This window comes from Aspergillus flavus, chromosome 2 (assembly GCF_009017415.1).
Source record: "Aspergillus flavus chromosome 2, complete sequence".
Lineage (NCBI taxonomy): Eukaryota > Fungi > Ascomycota > Eurotiomycetes > Eurotiales > Aspergillaceae > Aspergillus > Aspergillus flavus.
The window spans coordinates 5,033,589-5,054,202 of NC_092409.1; the positions used below are offsets into that span (position 1 = coordinate 5,033,589).

Genomic DNA, 20,614 nt, shown 5'->3' on the forward strand with positions numbered 1-20,614 from the left:
ACTGAAATACCTTGTGATTAATCTCCAAGGAGGCACATTAATAGAAAATGAATCAATAAACACCAGAAAACCTGGATGGCTCGTAGTCGACTTCGAAAGAAGCATTCAAGCATAAATAAACTGATCAAGAATCGACTCCATTGAGTAGTGAGGTGTTTCACGAGCCATACTGTAGCTTGAATTACAATTGGTCTCACAAAGCATATCGGGTCTGACCAGCGTGGATACTCGCGCGACTTGGTCAGGACTATCTCCCTAGGCAGGCTTAAGCAAGGCGGAACTCCATTATACAGGGATCGTGGGTTTAGACCACGCATACTCGAGCAAGATCTGGATATGCTTAGGATAGATCGAATATAGAACATGAGGTTAGCATACAATTTCTCATTGATATCCATGTATGTACACTACAATACAGCCAAATCATTCGCTTGCCGTCGCTCACCTCCCAAACCCCATATGCCAGATGTCATATGCACGGTTATTTAGTATTCCATAAAAAATAGATATCAGGAACAGAGACGAGTAGAAAAATGAAGAAAAGAAGACGCAGGAATTAACACCGGATACACTAAAAATATAACGGTCCAAGGAACTGGTCCATGAAAGCACCCAAGAAGAAGGATCTTCATCCTTGATGCATTTAACAATCAACAAACGGAGAGGAGTTATAGAGGAGGAATAATGAAAAAGGGAGGGTTCCCTATAAGCTAGGAGGATGATGAATCGAGAACCGCTTAATTGACATCCGACGCAGTCGACGTCGGCGGCCCTTCAGCCGAGGTGGACGGATTCAACCTGGCCGCCTGTAGGGCCTCGGGCAGTTTGAGTGGCGCCGATGCTCTTGATTCCAGCTTCTCGAGCTTCTCGCCTTTCAACACCTTTTCCATCTCCTCTTTGGTCAATGTTTCGTATTCAATCAACGCCTTGGTCAGCAATTCCAGCTCATGGCGCTTTTCGGTCAGAATGTTCGTAGCGCGCATGCGGGCTTCCTCGACAAGGCGTCGAACTTCGCCTTCGATCTCCTGCTTAGTCTCAGAGGACAAGCTGTCATAGTTGGTGGAAAGATCAACATTTCCGAGTTTCTTGGAGTACCCAAACCGGGTTACCAGAGTGAAAGCCGTCTCTGTGGCTTGTTGGATATCCTACAGATGATTAGCAAATAGTCCCAAATAATGAAGAGTATGAGAAGCTTACCGCTGAGATGCCGCTAGTGACCTTGTCAGGCCCAAATATAAGCTCCTCTGCTGCCTTGCCGCCCATGGAAACGTCGATGTCAGACAAGTATTCGGTATAGTTCCTAGAAACCGTATCCATCTCAGGCAAGAAATGAGTTACACCCAAAGCCATCCCGCGAGGGACGATGGTGATCTTGTAAAGTGGCGTCGACGAGGGCGAAAAGTAAGCAACCAAGGCGTGACCAGCCTCGTGGTACGCGGTAAGAAGTTTGTCCTTGTCTTGGATAACCCGGCTGCGAGCTTCTGCGCCCATCATGATTTTGTCCTTAGCCCAGTCAAAGTCTCTCGGGCCAACCTTTGCCTGCTTGTTCCTGCTTGCGAAGATGGCAGCCTGGTTAACGAGATTCTCCAGGTCAGCACCTGAAAAACCAGGGGTACCGCGCGCAATGACAGCAACATCAACATCCGTGCTGATTTGGACATCTTTCATGTGGTGTCTGAGGATATCCATACGGCCCCGCACATCAGGAAGATCAACAACTACCCGTCGATCAAATCGACCGGGTCGAGTCAATGCCTTGTCGAGCAACTGAGGGTAGTTTGTTGCGGCGATGATGATCACTCCACTGGTCTGCGAGAATCCGTCAAGTTCCGTGAGAAGCTGGTTCAGTGTCTGTTTAACATAGGCCGCATCCCTTTCGTTCCTCTTCGCACCTATGGCATCCAGCTCATCAATGAAGATGATAGCAGGTGCCTTGCTTCGTGCTTGAGTGAACAGTTCACGGACACGCTTGGCACCTACACCAACGTACACTTCGTCGAACTCAGAACCAGACATGTAGAAGAAAGGCACACCAGCCTCTCCTGCTACGGCACGGGCCAGCAGCGTCTTTCCGGTACCAGGAGGGCCAACAAGAAGCACGCCCTTCGGCAACTTGCCACCAAGAGAGGAAAATCGTTCTGGGTTCAGCAGGAATTCAACCAGCTCCTGAAGTTCTTCCTTAGCTTCGTCGCAGCCATGCACATCGGTGAATCGGACGGTCTGTTGCTGAGGCTGAGCTTCGTTGTTCTGAGGACCTTTAATATTCTTCAGAACACCAGTAGTTTCCACAAGGATAGTGACCAAGACGAGAGACATGTACGTGAAGAAGCCAAAATACAACAAGAACTTGACCCATCGGAATACGGCGCTGCCTAGCGACTCCTCCACAACGACATATAGTGGAGCCTCTTTGGCACCGGTGCCGTTTGCCTTGGTCGACATACCGGCATTGCCACCGTGGTTCTGAGCCGCAACAGCCTGTCCGATAGCTTGGAGTTGTTCAGAATTGAGATTCGAGTTACCAACTTGGGCCGACGCCGCGGCCGACAAAGCAGCAGCATCGGTTCCACCAACACGTTGTAAGGCCTTGAAATAAATCGCTTCCGAAAGAGAATTGGTAGCAAAATGACCACTTTTATACCGTTCAACAACAATCGCTGGCATATTGGCCCGAAGAAGGGCCTGGTAGAAAGCATTTTGGGCGTTTGCACTATTGGGGTTGCTGTTCGCAGTTTTCTCTTTCTGCGCCAATAAACCGTGGGATGGTCCTCCAAATATGAAACGCTGTTGCTGCAACCTTGAAAGCCCTATAACACTAGGCGCGTGGCGAAGACGGTCCAAAGAAGTCAACGTAGAGTAGGAGCGAAATGACGACGAGTGGGGCTGACGGGAGACTAGAGACGGCGCAATCCAAAGTGTAGATTCTGAGAAGCCCACCGTATTAAAACGATTTACCGGAAGTGGAGGAAGGGGAGAGCGAGACTTACCTTTGGAGAAAGAACGTGACCAGAGATGGTGCACGGGCTTGCTACGTATCCCCAGTCTCAAGGCTTCGGAGGGCACCGTGTCGAGAAACTCCGGCAGCGAAACATGACTTGATCCCTACAGTATCGTCAGTAAACTCCACTCATCATACATAACGCTAAATCAGCCCTAAATGGTATGCCGTGTGCCGCTGAAACTTACTTCCCCAGCCGTGCGTTGAGAGAGACCCTGGGAGGCGGCGGGACCGGAGGTAGCAGGGCTGCGCTCGACGTTCTTCCAAGGCGCATTGAGAAGTTTTGACATCGAAGGCCAGATATCCGATGTCACAGCCGAGATATTCTGGTTGGTAGTTAAATAGTTAGACAAAACGATACATACAAGCACGGAGGCAGATGGTGCTTACAGGCTTAGGAATCGGAAGTTGAAAGGCCATGGTAGACCGAAGGTGCGGCGCAGGGCCGCGGAGCAGGATCTACCCCTCGGAGATATATGTGAGAACAAACACTAGGTGAGACGAGATTATCTCTTAGTGAACGCAAATGCCATCACTGATCAGATCAGGAGCAGATGATGGCCAAGATAAAAGCGTCGGGTGGATGAACAACAACGATGATGGTACCTTCATCGGTGGATGCGGCGGCGAAATTCGCCCGGCGGAACATTGCCACTTCGACTCGAATGCTCGGCCGTAGGGGGAACCAGATCACGTGGATTTTATGTGCCTCAGGCAGAACTGGTCTTGTAAAGCAACTTTGGCAGCATATGGTGACCTAATATTAATAATGTCTATCCATTTTACTTAAAAATCACAAAACTTTGTCCTTTCGATTCGAATCTTGTCGTGCTTGTTATTCAGTGGAATCCGTGTTACAGTATCGTAAAACCATGAAGGTCTGTTTGGCAGCAATCCATGGTTCAGATCGGTTCCTTCTGAACCACCGGACATCATAGACCGTCCTCGTCATCGCCAGCTACTTGAATGTTTATTTATTACCACAAAGACTGCAGTGTTGAGACATATAATTAAGACTCAACACTCCTGCTCTCAATGTTCCCGTCATTCCTAGGCTGGAATCTATTCACAGTTGGCGAGTTCGTCATCTACAGAAGCAAAGCACCGCCATTCGAGGTTTGAAGCTGGCCGGACACAGAACATTCATAAAGCTACCATTCTTTGATTAATGGCCATTTTCCGGCTGAATCCCTACAGCTATGTCTAGAAAGCTCATTTTTCTCATGGGAGCCCCCACGATACGAAGCCTCCAGTGGAACGAAGATGAGCTTCTCACGGCACCTATCTCTCCATTTCATAGTTCGGATACTCACAATGGAGACGAATTGCCTTTCACAGATCCTGGATCTGTAAAATGGAGGCTGTTACAGGATGGGAGATCTTTGGAGGCACTTGGCGAAAACCTGGAATTGGGTAAAGATAGAGGCGCCCGCTTCCTCACGACTCAAGATCTTGTAACGCCTAGCGGCTTATTAACTACCTCAGAAGATTCAACTCTGACTCAGTTTTACGACCATTCTTTCACCGTTCATGAGACGTTTGAGATTACTGCCCCGGGCATCCACCTCGGGGATTCCATGAAAGAAAGTGACATATGGCCCGACAGCACAGGGACTTCTATCGCAACAGAAGAATCCCTTGTGTTGGAGTTGCCCATCCAAGGAGGTATTACAGATCTTCAAAACGTTCCAAGCGCTGCGTACCTGACATCCATCGTACCACAAACTATGACGGCGAATCTCATCGTCGGAATTGTTACAATTCGACCACCGCGTCGCATTGTGACGCGGCGATGGAAGAACGAACTAGACCTTGTCGAAATGGTAGTGGGGGATGACACAAGAAGCGGATTCGGAGTTACGTTTTGGCTTCCCCCCATGGAACAAAGCATCGCCCCAGGTCATCATGACGAGAGTCATGAGCTTCGCCAAACGCTGGAGACTTTGCGGCCACGAGACATTGTTTTGTTGCGCATGGTAGGATTAAGCACCTTCCGGGAACGGGTTTACGGGCAGAGTCTCAGGAAAGGGACCACCAAAGTTGATCTACTCCATCGACAGCGGGTCGACGTAACAGACGCAGGTGGTATGTACAGTGCAAGGAGTCTCATTAACCATGATACGACAACCAAGAACGATGAACTACTGCGGGTGAAAGCGAGAAAGGTGCGCGAGTGGATCAGACGTTTCGTGAGCACCACGACGGAATCAGCAGGCGGTGACGCAAGGAAGCCCACGAAACGTGGACCGACTTTACCTCCAGATACGCAAGAGGATTCGTCGAGTTTATAATTAGAACAACTCTGTAGGAGGAGGTATTTGACATACCTGAAGGTAAGGTTACAGAAAGGTCACCAGAAGCGCATTCTTAACCTTGATTCTTGACAACTGATCAGGAGATACAGGGACGGGATGCCGACTCCGAATACCCCGTGGTACATACTACTTACTTTTCGCAGTAGTACCTATCACAAAGTTGAGTGCAACGCTAAGGAGACCATAGTCGTGTAGGGGGTAAGATTGCAGGACGTTAATAAAGTTTATCCGCATATGCATCCATCCACAGTATAAGCATCATGCTCTACATAAAAAAGAAAGTACATGCTGTAAGGAAACCGGGGGGACCCATTACAGTCAATTGGAACTCATTCGTGTATTATAATTTTGAATGCCTCCTTTTTTTTTGATTATGTTGGGTAAGAACTTTGCTCCTTACAGGATGTTCCTTTAAATTTAGGGGGCGTAATGTACTAATGGCCCCACGAAGCACCTGATCCGACTTCCCAAAACAGATCTAGGCCCCGAGGCTGTACCGGCAATACTGTACAATTATTCGTCGGGGATGGTGCATTGTGGCGCTGGCTGCAAACGTGCAATGGCGGACCTCTATTCTTGGTGGTACCTGATACCTTACCATACCATCTCCGGCACCCCCTAAACCATGTGCATCTAATACAGGTACATCTCCCATACATACATGCTGGGCCTCCAACCGCCAGGTGTTCACTGCTTGTTATAATTGATCTTTATTTTCCTCTCCTCCTCCTCCTTTTCCTTTCTTCTTCTGGTTGACATCGTTCGATCTGTCAACGGCCGTTCCCTCGACCGATTGATCTCAGTCCCCATATTCACTTTACACTGTCATCGTTATCTCCCTCGTGCGGGCTTTAGAATTCTTTATTCCCCCACTTCCTTTCGCTTTACCCCCCCTTATCCCTCGGTCACTCGTTCAAAACAACCATCGCCGCCGGTTCCTACAATATACCACCATATTAACACTTCTCTCTCTTAACTTCCGTCCCACTATATAATCATGAAGGGTATGTGCTCCTCTCCGTACAGTATCCACTCCTCTTTGCTAACTTGATTTGATTGCAGCTCTCATTCTTGTCGGAGGGTTTGGTACCCGTCTCCGTCCGTTGGTGAGCATCTCCCCCGCCGACGATCGTGACGTTGAACATACTGGCTCCCTACGATCCCATACTGACAGATATGGTCGCTCAACTAGACATTGACCCTTCCCAAACCCCTGGTGGAATTTGGGAACCGTCCCATGATTTTGCACCAAGTCGAGAGCTTGGCTGCTGCTGGTGTCACGGATATTGTCCTGGCTGTTAACTACCGCCCAGATGTCATGGTTTCGGCCCTCAAGAAGGTTCGTCCGCTGAAAAATTGTCAGCCCTCATGCTCATGCTTACCGCAACTAGTATGAGGAACAATACAATGTGAAAATCGAGTTCTCCGTCGAGTCCGAACCCCTGGGCACTGCCGGTCCCCTGAAGTTAGCGGAAAAGATTTTGGGCAAGGACGACTCTCCATTCTTCGTTCTAAACTCCGATGTCATCTGCGACTACCCCTTCAAGGAGCTGGCTGAGTTCCATAAGAAGCATGGCGATGAAGGTACCATTGTTGTTACTAAGGTCGACGAGCCCTCCAAGTATGGCGTCGTTGTTCACAAGCCCAATCACCCCTCGCGCATCGACCGCTTTGTCGAAAAGCCTGTTGAATTCGTTGGAAACCGCATCAACGCCGGTATCTACATCATGAACCCTAGTGTGCTGAATCGCATTGAGCTGCGCCCGACATCCATTGAGCAGGAGACATTCCCGGCTATCTGCAAGGACGGACAGCTCCACTCCTTTGACCTGGAGGGTTTCTGGATGGACGTTGGTCAACCTAAGGACTTCCTCAGCGGCACCTGTCTATACCTCACTTCTCTCGCCAAGCGCAATTCGAAGCTGCTCGCACCCAACTCCGAACCCTACGTGTACGGTGGCAATGTTATGGTTGACCCCTCCGCCAAGATTGGCAAGAATTGCCGCATTGGTCCCAATGTAGTCATTGGTCCCAACGTTGTGGTCGGTGATGGAGTTCGTCTGCAGCGTTGTGTGCTTCTAGAGAACAGCAAGGTCAAAGACCATGCCTGGGTTAAGTCAACCATTGTCGGATGGAATAGCTCCGTAGGCAGGTGGGCTCGTTTGGAGAATGTTACCGTGCTGGGTGACGACGTTACTATCGCAGACGAAGTCTATGTTAATGGTGGATCCATCCTTCCTCATAAGAGCATCAAGCAGAACGTTGATGGTACGTGGTCACTTCGCTTTTCTAACGCGTATCGATTCTAACTTTTCTACTAGTTCCCGCCATTATTATGTAAAACCCCTCTTCTCATGTCGACATGTCTTCAAATACTTTGCTTCCAGTCGCCTGCACCTCGAAACCGTCCGATGCAAAGGACCGAAGTCGGTTTCTTTTACTTAAATTGATTTCAAGCAGGCCTGAGCCTGCCAGGCTTCCTTGGTCAAGGTCTTGACCAATTTTTGGAATACACGACGGTCCTGACACCTTTCTATTTACCTTCCCCCTTCTTGCATAAATCTTTTATTCCATTTCCTTATCTTGCTCCACCGTACGCAACTGCTGAATGCCTTGATGGCGATAGCGCTGCCCTCTACAGAATTTTAGTAATCATGCTTCTTATGTTTCTTCACTATACGTGTTGCTGCCGACCCGTTGACTGCCTTGCGCCGAATCTTTTCATTTATGTTCTATCTTGTTTGACATTGCTCTGAGACCATTCAATTTTGTGTTTCTTCATTTCAGCCCTGCGAACACGTTCGTGCTTTCTTCGTTGCACCGTGTCTGCTTCCTCGGGGGATGATGGGCAATTGGGCTAATACTTTATCGGATTCTAATGATGTATGTGGACACGGGGTTAAGGAATGTAAATATGGGAGGCAGAATCAGGAAAAAAAGAATACAATGCAGTTGTGCATTTTCAAAGAAAGGACTAGCGTACGGCCTGCGCCTTGTATTAATATCACACATGCAAAGACTGACATGGTATCTATCGTATAATATAGAATCCGAGCTGAGACCTATATGCGACCTTAGAATCCCAGACCAAAATCATCAGGGCTTACTTCATCCAGATCAAGAATTTTATCCCACTCGATTCTCAACTCCTCCATTTTCTGCCAGCACTTTCTCCCCAGCTCTTCGAAGTTCTCCTTGTCTTCCGCCGTAAGGTCCACCGCGCCTCTTTTGCGCCGACGCAACCGATCCTCATCCACAATAGCGGGGCCAACAACACCACCATACCCCCACCCGTCAGTTTCCGTAGATGCCGGAGTATCCTTGCCGACCCAGTTGGTAGAGGAACCCCATTTGGCTCTACCCCCACCATTCTGCCGATACAGCGATTCGGCCGTATCCAACACAGACTGAGCGGACAACGCCAGCCACACAGGAGCACAAGCACCCAGATAAGTCGACACCGTATGCCAGGGAGACCCAAGCAACCGGGCAAAAAGGCAGATGGCAAGCATTGAGTAAAAGAGCGGCCAGGAGAGCGGGATGATACCCGTGCCACAGATTCCGGGGTGAGAGAGGTACATATTCGGAGCTAAGTTATCGTCATTGGTGATTCTAGGTCTTCCGAATCCACTATTATAGGTTCTGTTATCGTCGACGGAGTAGAAACTCTTCACGAAGGGCTTGGTACTGGGGAGATCGGCCGTTAGCGCTAAGACGTCGGTCAACGCCTTGGAGGATTCGTAGGGCGCCGTGGTCCGGAGACCCTGGATATCGTCGACGTCGAACATCTTCACCGTGGCTTCCAAGCTTGAGACCCAGATGACGCGGCCGGGGCCATTGGGCTGTCCTGACCGTCGCAGCAGGGGCATAACATTGTGCGCTAGCATGTAGTGGCCGAAGACGTTTGCGCAGAAGACGGAGCCTAGGCGGGGCTCTTGGGCTGCTAGCGTTGTGGTCTGGTAGTCTGTTACCATGCCGGCGGGGGCGATCTTGTACGAGGGCCAGGAGACTTCGTGGACGAGGTCGGTGAGGACGCCCCAGATGGCTCGCGGCCAGTTCAGGGTTGACCAGCCGCCAATGCCGGCGTTGAGCATGATGGCGTCGAGTTTGGGGTATTCATCGTTCAGGCGGCGGGAGAGGGCGCGGACGGAGACGAGGTTGTTTAGGTCTACGCTCTCTGGGACGAAGGTTACCCGTCTGGTGGGGGAGTGTGTTGCGGAGGTTTTGCGGAGATGGTCCTGGAGGCGTTGGAGGGTGTCGTTTCCTTTCTTGGGACTTCGGGTGGTGAAAATGACGGTTAAGGATTGGTTTGTGCGCTGAGGAGAGTTGAGGAATTCATCGACTAGACGGCAGCATATCGAGAATCCGAGACCACTGTAGACCGAGTTAGGGAGCTGAACGTGATATAGGGGTTGATTGATGCGGGAGTTTGGGAATTGTGGATAGAGGGGCGCAATACCTGTTTGCACCAGTGACGAGAATATAGGCCTTGTCCTGGAGATCCTCGTCGGTTCCGTAATTGAACATGATGGGCCAATTGATTGGTTTGACGTCCGTCGAGAGGAAGATTGATGAAGGATGGAAACTAATTGAGATTCACGGGGATGTGTTCCTGTGCGCTAGGCCTGACGGGGAATAGTTTCCTAACCTTATGTGTGCCTGGATTCATTGGCTAATCCATTTTCGGTTGGCAATCAAGAGTCGATTCTTTTATAAGATCCCAATATAAAACCGAGTCTCTATCGAGAGTGACTCTCGAGTTTCGTCTGGTATGAGACACACCTTATTCTAGTTGGTCTACTATACCGATAAAACCTAAACTAAACTTCTCAGTCGCTTTTGATAGAGCGGAATACAAAACTCCTTACAGCTAGCTGAATCTATATAGATCAACTTTCCTGCTGGACCATTCCATAACGTGTAGCAAGTTAACTATTCAAGTAGAAAGTACAGGAAAATAATACCGAATACATCGAAGCTATATACAGTTGAATCAAAGGAAAGATATCATCACCACCCCATCGCCACATGATGCGTCAATGCTCAAATTAATAACCCCAATTAGGAGTTTTCAAGCACTTTTTTGAGCCAAGTCAGACGAACAGCCCCCGCCTGCAGACTAATAGGCGCATCTGGCACAAACGCATCGAAGCCATGCCAGCAACCAGGCCATACGTGCAACTCAGTGGATACACCAGATTTCCACAAGTTCGCAGCATAAGACACATCTTCATCACGGAATGCGTCCGCCTCACCAACGTCAATAAATGTGGGTGGCAAGCTGTGGAGATTCGTAGCGCGCGAGGGAACGGTATATATGTCAGCATGCTCGTGATTCTCGCCAAGTGCGTATCTCAAGGCATCGAAAGTGTTCGACCCGGTCCACGGAGCAAGGTCACCAAATTGCTGTACAGAATGCCCCTGATTACTATCGTCGAGTAATGGATACATCAGTACTTGAGCGCAGATTTTAGGTCCTGATCGGTCGCGGGCAAGTATCGTAACCCCGGCGGCGAGATTCCCGCCTGCCGAGCCACCACATACAACTAATTTGTGCGGGTTGAATCCGAGTTCTGTCGAGTGATTGTTCATCCACTGGAGTGCTGCATAACTGTCCTCTAGCGCTGCGGGCTGGGGATGCTCAGGAGCGAGGCGGTATTCGGCAGTTACAAGGATAGCACTAAGGGGCTCGACCCAATCCAACATGCCAATGACTCCCACAAAGCGATTCCCACTGACCAGCCCACCGCCATGCAAGCACAGAACTCCCGGTCTGTCTTCTATTCGCCGAGTCTGGTTCTTTGGACGAAAAATCGTGGCCCTCATCGGTCCGGCTGGCCCTGGGATGTCTCGTTCTTCGTAAGAGAGCATATCCTCTCTGCCTCGGATCGCATCCTCCAGCGAGAAGGACGATCCTAAAAATTGACGGTAAGATTCGAGCTCTTCCTTGGTGCTCATCCCAATCTTGGGGAGGGCCTGATGCACGTGAGCAAGCTCTGGATTGAGCGCAGGTCGCGGAATTTGAGAAGACATCTTTGGATTGGTGTGTAGATACAAGAAGTCTTTATGCTGCAAGATGGAAGGAGCTTAATTGAACTGGGAATCGAATAGTAATGGTTGTTTTGGTGATGCATACGATGTGGTGACTTGAAGCTCCGTCCGTGTATTCCATCCTCCCCCAGGCTTTATGTCGGAACAATCCATGGTGACTGATTCAACAGAGATTCCATAGATACTCCGCAGCCCGATAATGTATACGCGTAGTTCGTCAGATAGGAGTTGACTGTAGGAAAAAGTCTCCGTGGCTAGTACATTTTGGGTAATGCCACATAAGCAGGCACAATCAACCCGACTCGGAGATTTTCGCATATTCTATTGTAATCTCTCCGCTCCTAATCATTGCAAGGCGCTCACATTTAGAGTCAGAATTAATGGGTGAAGTCAACAATGAGAATGTATGGTGATATCGGCTTACTAATTACGACTTGACATCAATTCTTTTGCCTTAGTTGGCGGTTTTATCTGTTCGCGTTATAGGGGCAATCTCAGGACATGTAGATTCACGCCGCGGTGTTGTAGTCGCGCTGTCAGGCAACGGGCTGCGACGAATTAGTCGTTAAAAAATCCGATAAGCTGTCTTGAGGAAGGGGCGATAAGTGGAGTAGATGCTGTGCATTTGAAACATCTATGTAAAATCGCGTGGGCTTTCGTCAAGCTCGAAACTCATACCAAGGTATTTGCCTTATTAATTCCACCCTTTCTCCCAAAGATTCCACGGTACTCCTGCCTCGCCGTCTTGTTCAAAGGTCCAGTGATTGCTCAGGATAATAGCTAAGCGATATTGAGAGTGGCCATTCTCGACGATCACTGTTGCAGTCGAAGTCGAGGAAGTTATTACTCATAATTTGGTCAAGCGCCTCTTGGGCTGATTGTCCTTGTCTCTGAGGTATTTGATCGTCACTTTGGGGATCTGCTTAATCAAAAAGTCTTAAAACATATCCTGATAGTTATTCCATATGGGATAAACTTATTCTATTTGCATAATCGAACACTTTGATTACGCATCTGCGTTTCTGTTCGAAGTGTGGCCAGTCAGAATTTGGGGATCGGGGAAACTGTCAATGAATGAAGAGATCCAGTTTTTCTAGGATCAAACCACTGACATAACGGTGATAGCACGCGTTCTGGCGAAGCCCAGAATACCTGTTTGTCTCCTTCAGGACCAAATAACTCTTCAGAAACCTGGTCTGCGACGTAAGAAAGGGCCTTTCAAATGTCATCCCCGGCAAGTTAAGGTGCAAAACGGTGCCTCGATATAAGTAAGACTCTAGTCAACAGCGACCTTCCATGGTCCAGCGTCAACTAGAATCCATTGACCGACAGCTTTAGCCCCTCCAGGTTAAGAGGTATTGAAACACCCCCGGCGATCCCATCTCGAAACTCCAGGACAGATCTTGTAGCTTTTGATTTTTATAGTCACCATTTGGAGTGATACAGGACCTTGTAACGTAGTCCTGGAGTGTGCCTGGGTAGCTGAAGGGTCGCTTCGCCGCGATTGATCACAGAATCGACTGGGATGGTTAACGTCGCTGTTATTCTAGGCTTTCTAGGATGAATAGATTAGAATTAGGCATGTAGATCAACTACCGGTCTTTGATATGTATATATGCATGTACGTACCTCTTAGTGGACATTCGAAAGATTGAGGGAATGCTGATGTACAATGAGGATGTATACCGAGAGGCTTCGGGCTCTGAAGGAAACTGGTTGTATTCATGATTGGAACCAGAGAGTAAATTACATACAGACAAGCCCCGTGACATTAGCTGCACAGTGCTGAGATATGGATTCCACTGTCCATGGGGCTCACTGATGTATACCGCCAGTATTGATACAAAACAAACGTTACTTCTGCAAGTAGGCTTCCTTATTCTACAGCAAACTTTATCGATAAAACATATTTCAAAGCAAAAGGCACATAGACATACTCGATAATGAAACAACTAAACTAATAACGTATTTTAGAATCTTTTGCTTCCTGAAAAAGTGGTGTGAACATAAACAAAAATAAAGGATAGCCTATGTGCCTACTACTGTATGAAGCCAGCGCAAAGCGAGGGTCATACCTCTAGTCTATCTAGGCGATTATAAGGTATGTTTATCTTGTTACGCGTATGATAGCTAGAAACCTGCAGGCAAAAGCTATAGAGGAACGTTAGACATCATATCGCCTTTTCTGTCCTGTTACACAAGAAGACCGGTGGGCTCAACGGTGATCTGCTTGGCAGTGAAGGATTTATACAGGTCAACTGCGGCTTGCAGAGCAGCAAACGTCCTATATCTAGGACCACTTCGTATGTAAAACGTCAGTTTTAGTATACGAGGGATATGTTGTAGAGGTCTCTCTATATAGCCGTGCTCATCAAGTCAGGAAATACATGTATGCGGTGTCTAACTAGCAATTGTTGTCGCTATATATACTCCATATATATATATACAATTTCCAGCAGATTGTTGAGGCAAATATATAACATAGGCAAAGTTTGGGACCGCTCGCATACGTGCGCTTGAACAACAGATGCTTAGTTTATAATAATACTTGAGTCAACATATTAAGTGACAAGGTTGAAGCTGGATAAGGATATTTGAGGATAAACCTGTAGTGTAGTGAATGTTAAGAATCCCCAGCAATAGTTAGTACACCTGGTATATTGAATGCAAGAGAGCGAATGAAGCTATCGACCACTAAATTCTGGTCTCAACTAAAGAGATATTAGTACACACCGACAATCAAAGGGGCCACTGTGAAGAAGACCTGTTAATTAGAGAATCGTTAGCACTGAGCCTGGGGTTTGAAGATAATAGCCAAGCCATGTATAATGTAGATATTAAAGCCGTAAAAATTAAAGCGGTAAGAAAGTGTGGCACAGTCGACTCCAAAACAAATCACCAGGGAATGAGATGATCAACATGGGATACTACTTCTAAGTCATTTCTATCACGGAGCAATACATAGTGTCGTCGTAATGGAACAGCGACATGGCAAGAATGACCGGAATAGCGGCGGTATATAGCTCAATAACAATGTTCTCATTATTGAGCAAGGTACCTCCTGCTGTCCAGGTCCGGATGCGCAAGGAAAATAGTCTCCTGTATATACGGAGTACCTGGCCTCGAGATCATCGAAGTTCCCACATGCTTTGAATGCATCGATGATGGCCATCCCTGCATGCATCTTCTCCTATCTGCAGCTACGAACTGACAGAGTTAGATTGCTTTTACTCGGGATACCCCCAGCAATTAAGGTCCAGTTCCCAATAACTACGGGTCACTTGAGGATGCTTAACCATGTTGTATGGCTTCCCTTCCATGCTACCATGAAACAGGAGAGGCAAACCTTTGCTACTGTGACATCCAACCCACCACGTTATCAGATGCTAAGCCTATAACTCGCTTCCAGCAAGCCACATGCAGTTCCATCCCTAACAATAACTGACATAAAAGGTATAGTAGTATCAGTTTTCTGGGCGATGTACCGACAGTTAAGACAGTTTTGGTAAAAGGGGGAACAAATGCTGGTTGATAATATCGTATCTTATGCCTGTCAGCAATCACGCTTAGCAGCGAAGCTCTCTGAGCACAAATCGCTGCTCGAGCTCCTCCCAGGGATGTGTTAACGCAGCACAAGAAGAACTCATAAAACATTGGCGGTATGAACAGTCCCCGGCTATAGTGTTCTACATATACAAGGGGCTGTCAATGTGGATTGGATAGTGTATAAACCGCACTGTATTATTCTGAGTGAGGGCTTAATAAACAGTACAATGCATAATCTAACTAAATATAATGGAGGGCTTACATATGACTGAATTCATTTCTTGGGTTGGCACAAGATCAAGTCCTACGGACTGTATTTTGCGGTACTACAAAAGGCTACATAATCGTAGTACGTATGCCACTGTCCACGAGGTCCTCCCGAGCTAAAGATCCACATAGCGACAGTCACTATGAAGGTGGGAGAAAAAGAGGGAAAAAGGAAGATGAGAAAAAAAAACCTAAAAAAAAGAAAAGAAAATCAAAAACATCAAAAACAAAGCCAGAGAGGCAGAACTCTACGAACAGCTGGTGGTCATTATCAAAGGCAATCTGCCAAGGCTCCAATGCCAAGGTGCGATAGAGCAAGAGGGAAACCAAGGAAGTCTGGCCATCGATCAGGAAGCCCGTCAGCATAGAAGCGAGGCTACCTGCATAAAGAACAAATAGCTGGATGGAACACAGCCACTCCGAAGGAAGATCCATGTCAGCACGAGTTCGTGGCTATTGCTAAGAAACTTAGTAGGCTTGGTTAGTCTGGCTGTCAGACGAAATGCGGTCTCGTTTGTAGTTTAGCTACCATTTCGAACGTCGTTTGAGTTTCCCTCTTTACGAAGCTCGGTCATGACTGATATCAGCACTAAGAAATCAATCAGACTGGGCAAGCCGAGAAGATATGGAGAAAAAGCGAAGAAGCGAAAGAGCGAAACAAATCAAAAGTACAAGTCTTGAACAACGATTACACATGACTGACTGACTCAAGATGGAGCCTCGAATGCCTCAATTCCATGACTAGTTATCCAGTGTTTCTCCGCGAAATTCCGCGAAATCGATGGCGCCAGTGACTGCAAGGGGGCCAAAGAAAAGGTTACCACAATGCTGGAGATTTTACCGAGCTTTTTGCCTCCCCGGCGCCCTAGTTTAGTATTACTATAGACAATGGAATTTAAATAAATAAGAGAAAATAGGAAGGATTGAAATAAAATACAGGAAAAGGAAAAGGAAAACGACCAGGAAAAGCCAAAGTGCTCCTCGTCCACTTACTCACCGACAATTCTTCGGTGGGATTCGGTGTTTGAGGTTGAAGCTGTCATTCAAAGGAACTACTAATTAAAGCAGATGATGAGAATTGTGCAGTGATTACTACTTATTAATTACGACTACTGTCATGGTTTCTCGATTAACAGCCACAAGGTACAGGATTCGCTGGCGTGTGATTCCACTCTTGGCTCCATAGGGCCAATTCATGTCTTTCTTCCTGCCGTCCATTTTCCTTTTTTTGTTTTTCCTTGTATTTTTCATTTTTATTTTTTTTATTTTATTTTTCTTCGATCTATCGTACCTATCATCATCCGACCGTTAATTAAAAATAAGTATGCAATCGTTTAGCCCCCTCTCAAGCCCACCCGGGCCGTTTTGACTAGAGTACTACTAGTAGTGTGTCGACATGGATTGCAGTGGAAGGTTGCGACGGAAAACATGCAAATCGGAGATTTTCTTTCTGGGGCGCCACCCTATCGAACGTTTGCATGGAGCACACGTATGTATGTATGTATGTATGTATGTATGTATGTCTTAACACCGCCAAAAGCATGAAGGCATACCTCTCTATTGCTTAGTTTCTCCCTCTACCCCCGGCCTTATGCACGATGAAGCAATGGGCTGGTTTCAAGGGCGGAGTAATCCTACAATCAGAGATAATGCCGCGGCAAGACTGAAATCCCAGCTCTTTTTAATGCCAAGGGACACATGATTCTGTGATTTGAAACCTATGATGCAGTAGTCGCAACTAAATGGAGAACAAGGTCCGTCGAGGGTCTAGTCGGCTTGCGGGAAAGTGCTGCGAGTCATATGCACATCTGGGGAGCAGAGAAACTGAATGCGGTACTCCGCCGTCACTTCCCCCATTAGCTCGCAGGCTGTCTGCATGGTATCTCTGTTCCTACTTCCACCAAGAAAGGTGGTAAGGTACCCTGGGGGTCGACGTGCAGGAGAATTTGATCTAGTGATGGGCTGCGGCACTCGGTGAATGGATCGCTTCATTCCTTTCCGTTTCCGCGTGTGACAATGGAAACTAAAGCCACCCCTCGTCTTATTTTGAACGACCGAATTCAAATGAGAAAGCGATGCGGGGTATGGGAGGTTTAACTCACCTGTGCCTGTTACTCGGATATGCAGCCAATGACGCCCGATGTCAGTCGATAAGACCCAACGAAGAGACGGGACGGAGGGAGGATGATAAACGAGTCAAAAGTGAAGGAGATTGTTTCCTCTTCTGATACCTGTAAATCAATCAGCATTTGACATCAGGATTCAGGGATCCCTTCGGATCCTTTCCTATTCAAAACAAAAAACTGAGAGGAAAAGGTCTGGGGCTGGACTTGGGAACCTAGACTAAAACCGCTAGTGCGATGGTCAGTAAATCGGTCAGTTAACTTCGTCGACTTGGCGACACTACTACTAAAGATACATTAGCTAGTACTTCGTAGATAGAGAGCTATTCTCCGTTCACAATCCACGTTGATTGTTGGTTTCTGATTTTGGAGTTTCTAGCCCAAGCGCGTATCCATCGCCCGGAGCTCCAAATCCCCTCATACGATCTATCGATTACGAATCTTGTGTTTGATCCATGTCAGACTCGCTACCAGACTGTTGGAAAGAGTGTGGCATCAGCCAAACTCCTTCGACCGCGCTGATAGGTAGAACATGAAGTACATCGTGTTGGCAATCATGGCAATATGGATAATACGAGGGGCAACAGACTTCATGTCAGGGTTTTGATTTGACACATGACCCTTTTCCCTCCCCTCTTCCCCAAAAGCTATGTACGGCAGTGGGCTGCAAGAGAACCAATGACCAGGTCGTTGGGTTTAACTCACAGAGGAAAAAGCTGTGCCCGTCGCAGCACAATGACGTTATGGTCAGCCTGGCCGTATGTATTCCATATTCCCACGCCTGGTTTATCTCTGTTCTGTTCTAGTTCTTGTTTATCAGCAGTTGCGCCAGTTGACGACAAGTGGACGAGGGTAAACTGTAGGAAGCACTAACGTGTGGGATCCACCGCCTATGCCCAACGCCAGGTTTAGTTCTATCATGCGTGCGATTGTCACGCCATTCGTATTTCTTTAATTTTATTTTATCTAATTTACAGTCTAAATTTAACACTTTACGTTTTGTTTTAGATGGCTTGGTAGATAGCAGGTGTACCATACCATTAATAACAACTTGAAATTCAATAGCACGGAAAGCTCATGGCGGAGAGTGACGCAGCGTAAGGTAACCTTCCTTACATCTTATGAGGGTCTACATTGATCTGGAACGTGTAGTAATATGTGGAGAACCGTGAGAGTGTCATACAACGTGCAGTATCGGCGCATTAATTTGGATCAGTTTAACCTGTCGCTACATACAGAGAGGAGCAAAATATGGTACCTACAGGTAGATTAGAGAGCCTATCATGAGATATCATGTGGAAGGGGAGTCACAGACGATCTTCAAAGGCCGAGCTTACGGTACTGTGTAGGGGCAGATTCTTTCCACTTGGGGGAGCCACTGTGGGAACTTAGACGTACCCTTGCTAATTGTAGCTGTTCACGTTCCAAGATCTTATTTTCATTCCCCCCGTATAAGACTTTATCCTTGGTTCTTGGACTTACCCGAGGATATTGTATCTCTCGGAGGCGATGGTTAAGCCAAGGAAGGGGAACTTTGGTACGCTAGGAAGATCATCTGGGGAGCCCAATAGTAATTAACCAGCTGTACTATTTACATACATACATACAAATGCGAATATATATATATGCGTACATACATGCTAGCCCGAGACCTAGGCAAAGCACGACAGAACCGGAAAAGAAAGAAAGGAAGAAGGAAAGAAAGGTAATGCTTATTGGAAAAATATCCCGCAAACAAAATATTGTTCCCAAGTTGGTAATGAATGGGAATCTCGACGAGGCGAAAGTCTAAATCCCCAGGATGACTGATCTATCAAAAGGATCGCAATCCTTTCAGTGGGGACGAATTACGACCCTTCATGTTCAAGATTCTACGATCCCGGTTTAACCAAACCATGGTCTCCAATCAAAGCTAGTTTAGTGGAAAGGTCGCTAAAAGCCGCCAGAGTACGATTCTCAGTAGTCTCCACCGTCATGCATTTGCCCTTCCAAGTTCCCACTCTTACGTTGCCCATCGCTGATATTGAGATCTACAATTCACCCCAGATAGGATTTACAGCCTCATGGGTCTTTTTATTCCCTTTTCTTTTTCTTTTTCGAATCGCTTACTAATCCCTTTCGTTGCTGTCAGAAATAGCACAGGTATGGGTCTGAATAGGGATACGGTGTTAGAAAAACTAACTGACTGGCTGCTAAACCATGTGGGTAGAATCGAAAGCCACGGGGTCGAGGAGGTGCGATGAAGGGTGGTTTCGGCGTCCAGCACGTTCACCGCAGCTGCAAACGCCATGCAGTGATCATCATAAGTTTGATTGTCCCTTGAATCACAACAATCGTGACCCCTCAGTAAGTGGACGGCCTTGACTCTAGACTGCACTTATCGTACTTCTTCCCATGTCATCGGGCGGATGTCTGATGGCATCTTGAATTTCAACCACGTGGGGTGGGAGCTTCAGGAGCTGATGCATCTGATGATACCTCTAAGAATGAATGAACAAATGGAAGAATGAGTGATAGATGGCTTCATTGCAATTCTCTCGGGATTTGAGTTTCAATTTGATTGCGAATTCCTGGGATCACACCATCGTACGGAGTACAGAGTTCCTATGGGTATCACAATCTGATCTCCAGTGTACATTCATTGAAGCAGCCCTGAGATCTAGTACGAGGTAGCGAGCATCTCCAGTAGCGTATGTACCAATACCTAGGACATACATACATACGGACGGACGTAATGATGTACTATACCTTCTAGCTTCTCGGCAATGACGGGTGGAAATCTTACACCCCCCCAAGGGTGATTCGATTCTTACTCCCAGTAGGTGAGAACCATGCAGTTACTTACTCAGTGGTCTTCCTCCTTCAAGGGCTACTTGTACCCCGTACTTTGCACATCCAATGAGGTATGAACATCCGGATGCACTCCGTATTGCTCTCTCGTTATTAAAGTGTATCCCTTGCTTGTGATTTTCCTTTCTGCATTCTTAACTCTGTTTTCCAGTCTCCCCTCTTCTAATTCGCTCACCGTCCTGTCGACGGCCTCCTATGTGCCGGGTCGTTCGCCTACTACAGGTATGTACCAGGGTCTGCCTCAGTCTGTCGCTTCCACTGGGCTCTGACAGGCGCTTGTCAACCGTCCGTACCCTAGTGGTGGCGATCGTAATTGTAATACGGAAAACTCTGGGTCTAAATTAGTTCCTGCTAGCTAGCCCGTAACCCAATCATACTTGAATTCTCCGTGGGTGGTACAACCGGAAGCTCCTAAAGAGAGGGTGGTACTGGGTAACCCAACCTTAGGAGAACACCGACGGGTA

General features: G+C 47.4%; 6 protein-coding genes across 6 annotated transcripts; 2 read left to right on the plus strand and 4 right to left on the minus strand.

Moving 5' to 3' along the window:
* Window positions 1–326: 326 nt before the first annotated feature.
* On the minus strand, window positions 327–3,632 carry F9C07_2278112 (protein YME1). Its single transcript, XM_071510273.1, has 5 exons — window positions 3,389–3,632; window positions 3,187–3,324; window positions 2,988–3,102; window positions 1,198–2,924; window positions 327–1,145 (listed from the first exon to the last, which is right to left on the minus strand). Exons 1-5 carry the CDS (start codon window positions 3,416–3,418, stop codon window positions 738–740), a joined length of 2,418 nt encoding a protein of 805 aa, XP_071364002.1. The 5' UTR covers window positions 3,419–3,632; the 3' UTR covers window positions 327–737.
* F9C07_2278113 (uncharacterized protein) lies at window positions 3,633–5,991 on the plus strand. Its single transcript, XM_041284941.2, has 2 exons — window positions 3,633–5,331; window positions 5,403–5,991. The coding sequence occupies exon 1, from the start codon at window positions 4,198–4,200 to the stop codon at window positions 5,287–5,289; it is 1,092 nt and encodes a 363-aa protein (XP_041143447.2). The 5' UTR covers window positions 3,633–4,197; the 3' UTR covers window positions 5,290–5,331; window positions 5,403–5,991.
* A 99-nt stretch (window positions 5,992–6,090) lies between these two features.
* On the plus strand, window positions 6,091–8,281 carry F9C07_2125 (mannose-1-phosphate guanyltransferase). Its single transcript, XM_041290195.2, has 5 exons — window positions 6,091–6,317; window positions 6,376–6,419; window positions 6,506–6,652; window positions 6,705–7,581; window positions 7,635–8,281. Exons 1-5 carry the CDS (start codon window positions 6,311–6,313, stop codon window positions 7,652–7,654), a joined length of 1,095 nt encoding a protein of 364 aa, XP_041143448.1. The 5' UTR covers window positions 6,091–6,310; the 3' UTR covers window positions 7,655–8,281.
* A 106-nt stretch (window positions 8,282–8,387) lies between these two features.
* On the minus strand, window positions 8,388–9,840 carry F9C07_2124 (3-ketosteroid reductase; the record flags this gene model as incomplete). The annotated part of the gene is made up of 2 exons (XM_041290188.1): window positions 8,388–9,687; window positions 9,773–9,840. 2 exons carry the CDS (start codon window positions 9,838–9,840, stop codon window positions 8,388–8,390), a joined length of 1,368 nt encoding a protein of 455 aa, XP_041143449.1.
* A 534-nt stretch (window positions 9,841–10,374) lies between these two features.
* F9C07_2123 (putative lipase/esterase) lies at window positions 10,375–11,346 on the minus strand (the record flags this gene model as incomplete). Its single annotated transcript, XM_041284945.1, has 1 exon — window positions 10,375–11,346. The coding sequence occupies one exon, from the start codon at window positions 11,344–11,346 to the stop codon at window positions 10,375–10,377; it is 972 nt and encodes a 323-aa protein (XP_041143450.1).
* A 3,868-nt stretch (window positions 11,347–15,214) lies between these two features.
* Window positions 15,215–15,612, minus strand: F9C07_2122 (uncharacterized protein; the record flags this gene model as incomplete). Its single annotated transcript, XM_071509076.1, has 2 exons — window positions 15,215–15,293; window positions 15,434–15,612. The coding sequence occupies 2 exons, from the start codon at window positions 15,610–15,612 to the stop codon at window positions 15,215–15,217; spliced, it is 258 nt and encodes an 85-aa protein (XP_071364003.1).
* Between the last annotated feature and the right edge of the window lie 5,002 nt (window positions 15,613–20,614).

Excerpts from the sequence above, each read along its gene's own strand:
- F9C07_2125 (XM_041290195.2), top strand. Across the intron at positions 6,653-6,704 it reads TGGTTTCGGCCCTCAAGAAG|TATGAGGAACAATACAATGT; the intron begins GTTCGTCCGCTG and ends TACCGCAACTAG. Across the intron at positions 7,582-7,634 it reads CATCAAGCAGAACGTTGATG|TTCCCGCCATTATTATGTAA; the intron begins GTACGTGGTCAC and ends CTTTTCTACTAG.
- F9C07_2278113 (XM_041284941.2), top strand. The coding sequence starts at position 4,198 with ATGTCTAGAAAGCTCATTTTTCTCATGGGAGCCCCCACGATACGAAGC.
- F9C07_2278112 (XM_071510273.1), bottom strand. The coding sequence starts at position 3,418 with ATGGCCTTTCAACTTCCGATTCCTAAGCCT. Across the intron at positions 2,925-2,987 it reads GTCACGTTCTTTCTCCAAAG|AATCTACACTTTGGATTGCG; the intron begins GTAAGTCTCGCT and ends TGGGCTTCTCAG. Across the intron at positions 1,146-1,197 it reads TCACTAGCGGCATCTCAGCG|GATATCCAACAAGCCACAGA; the intron begins GTAAGCTTCTCA and ends AATCATCTGTAG.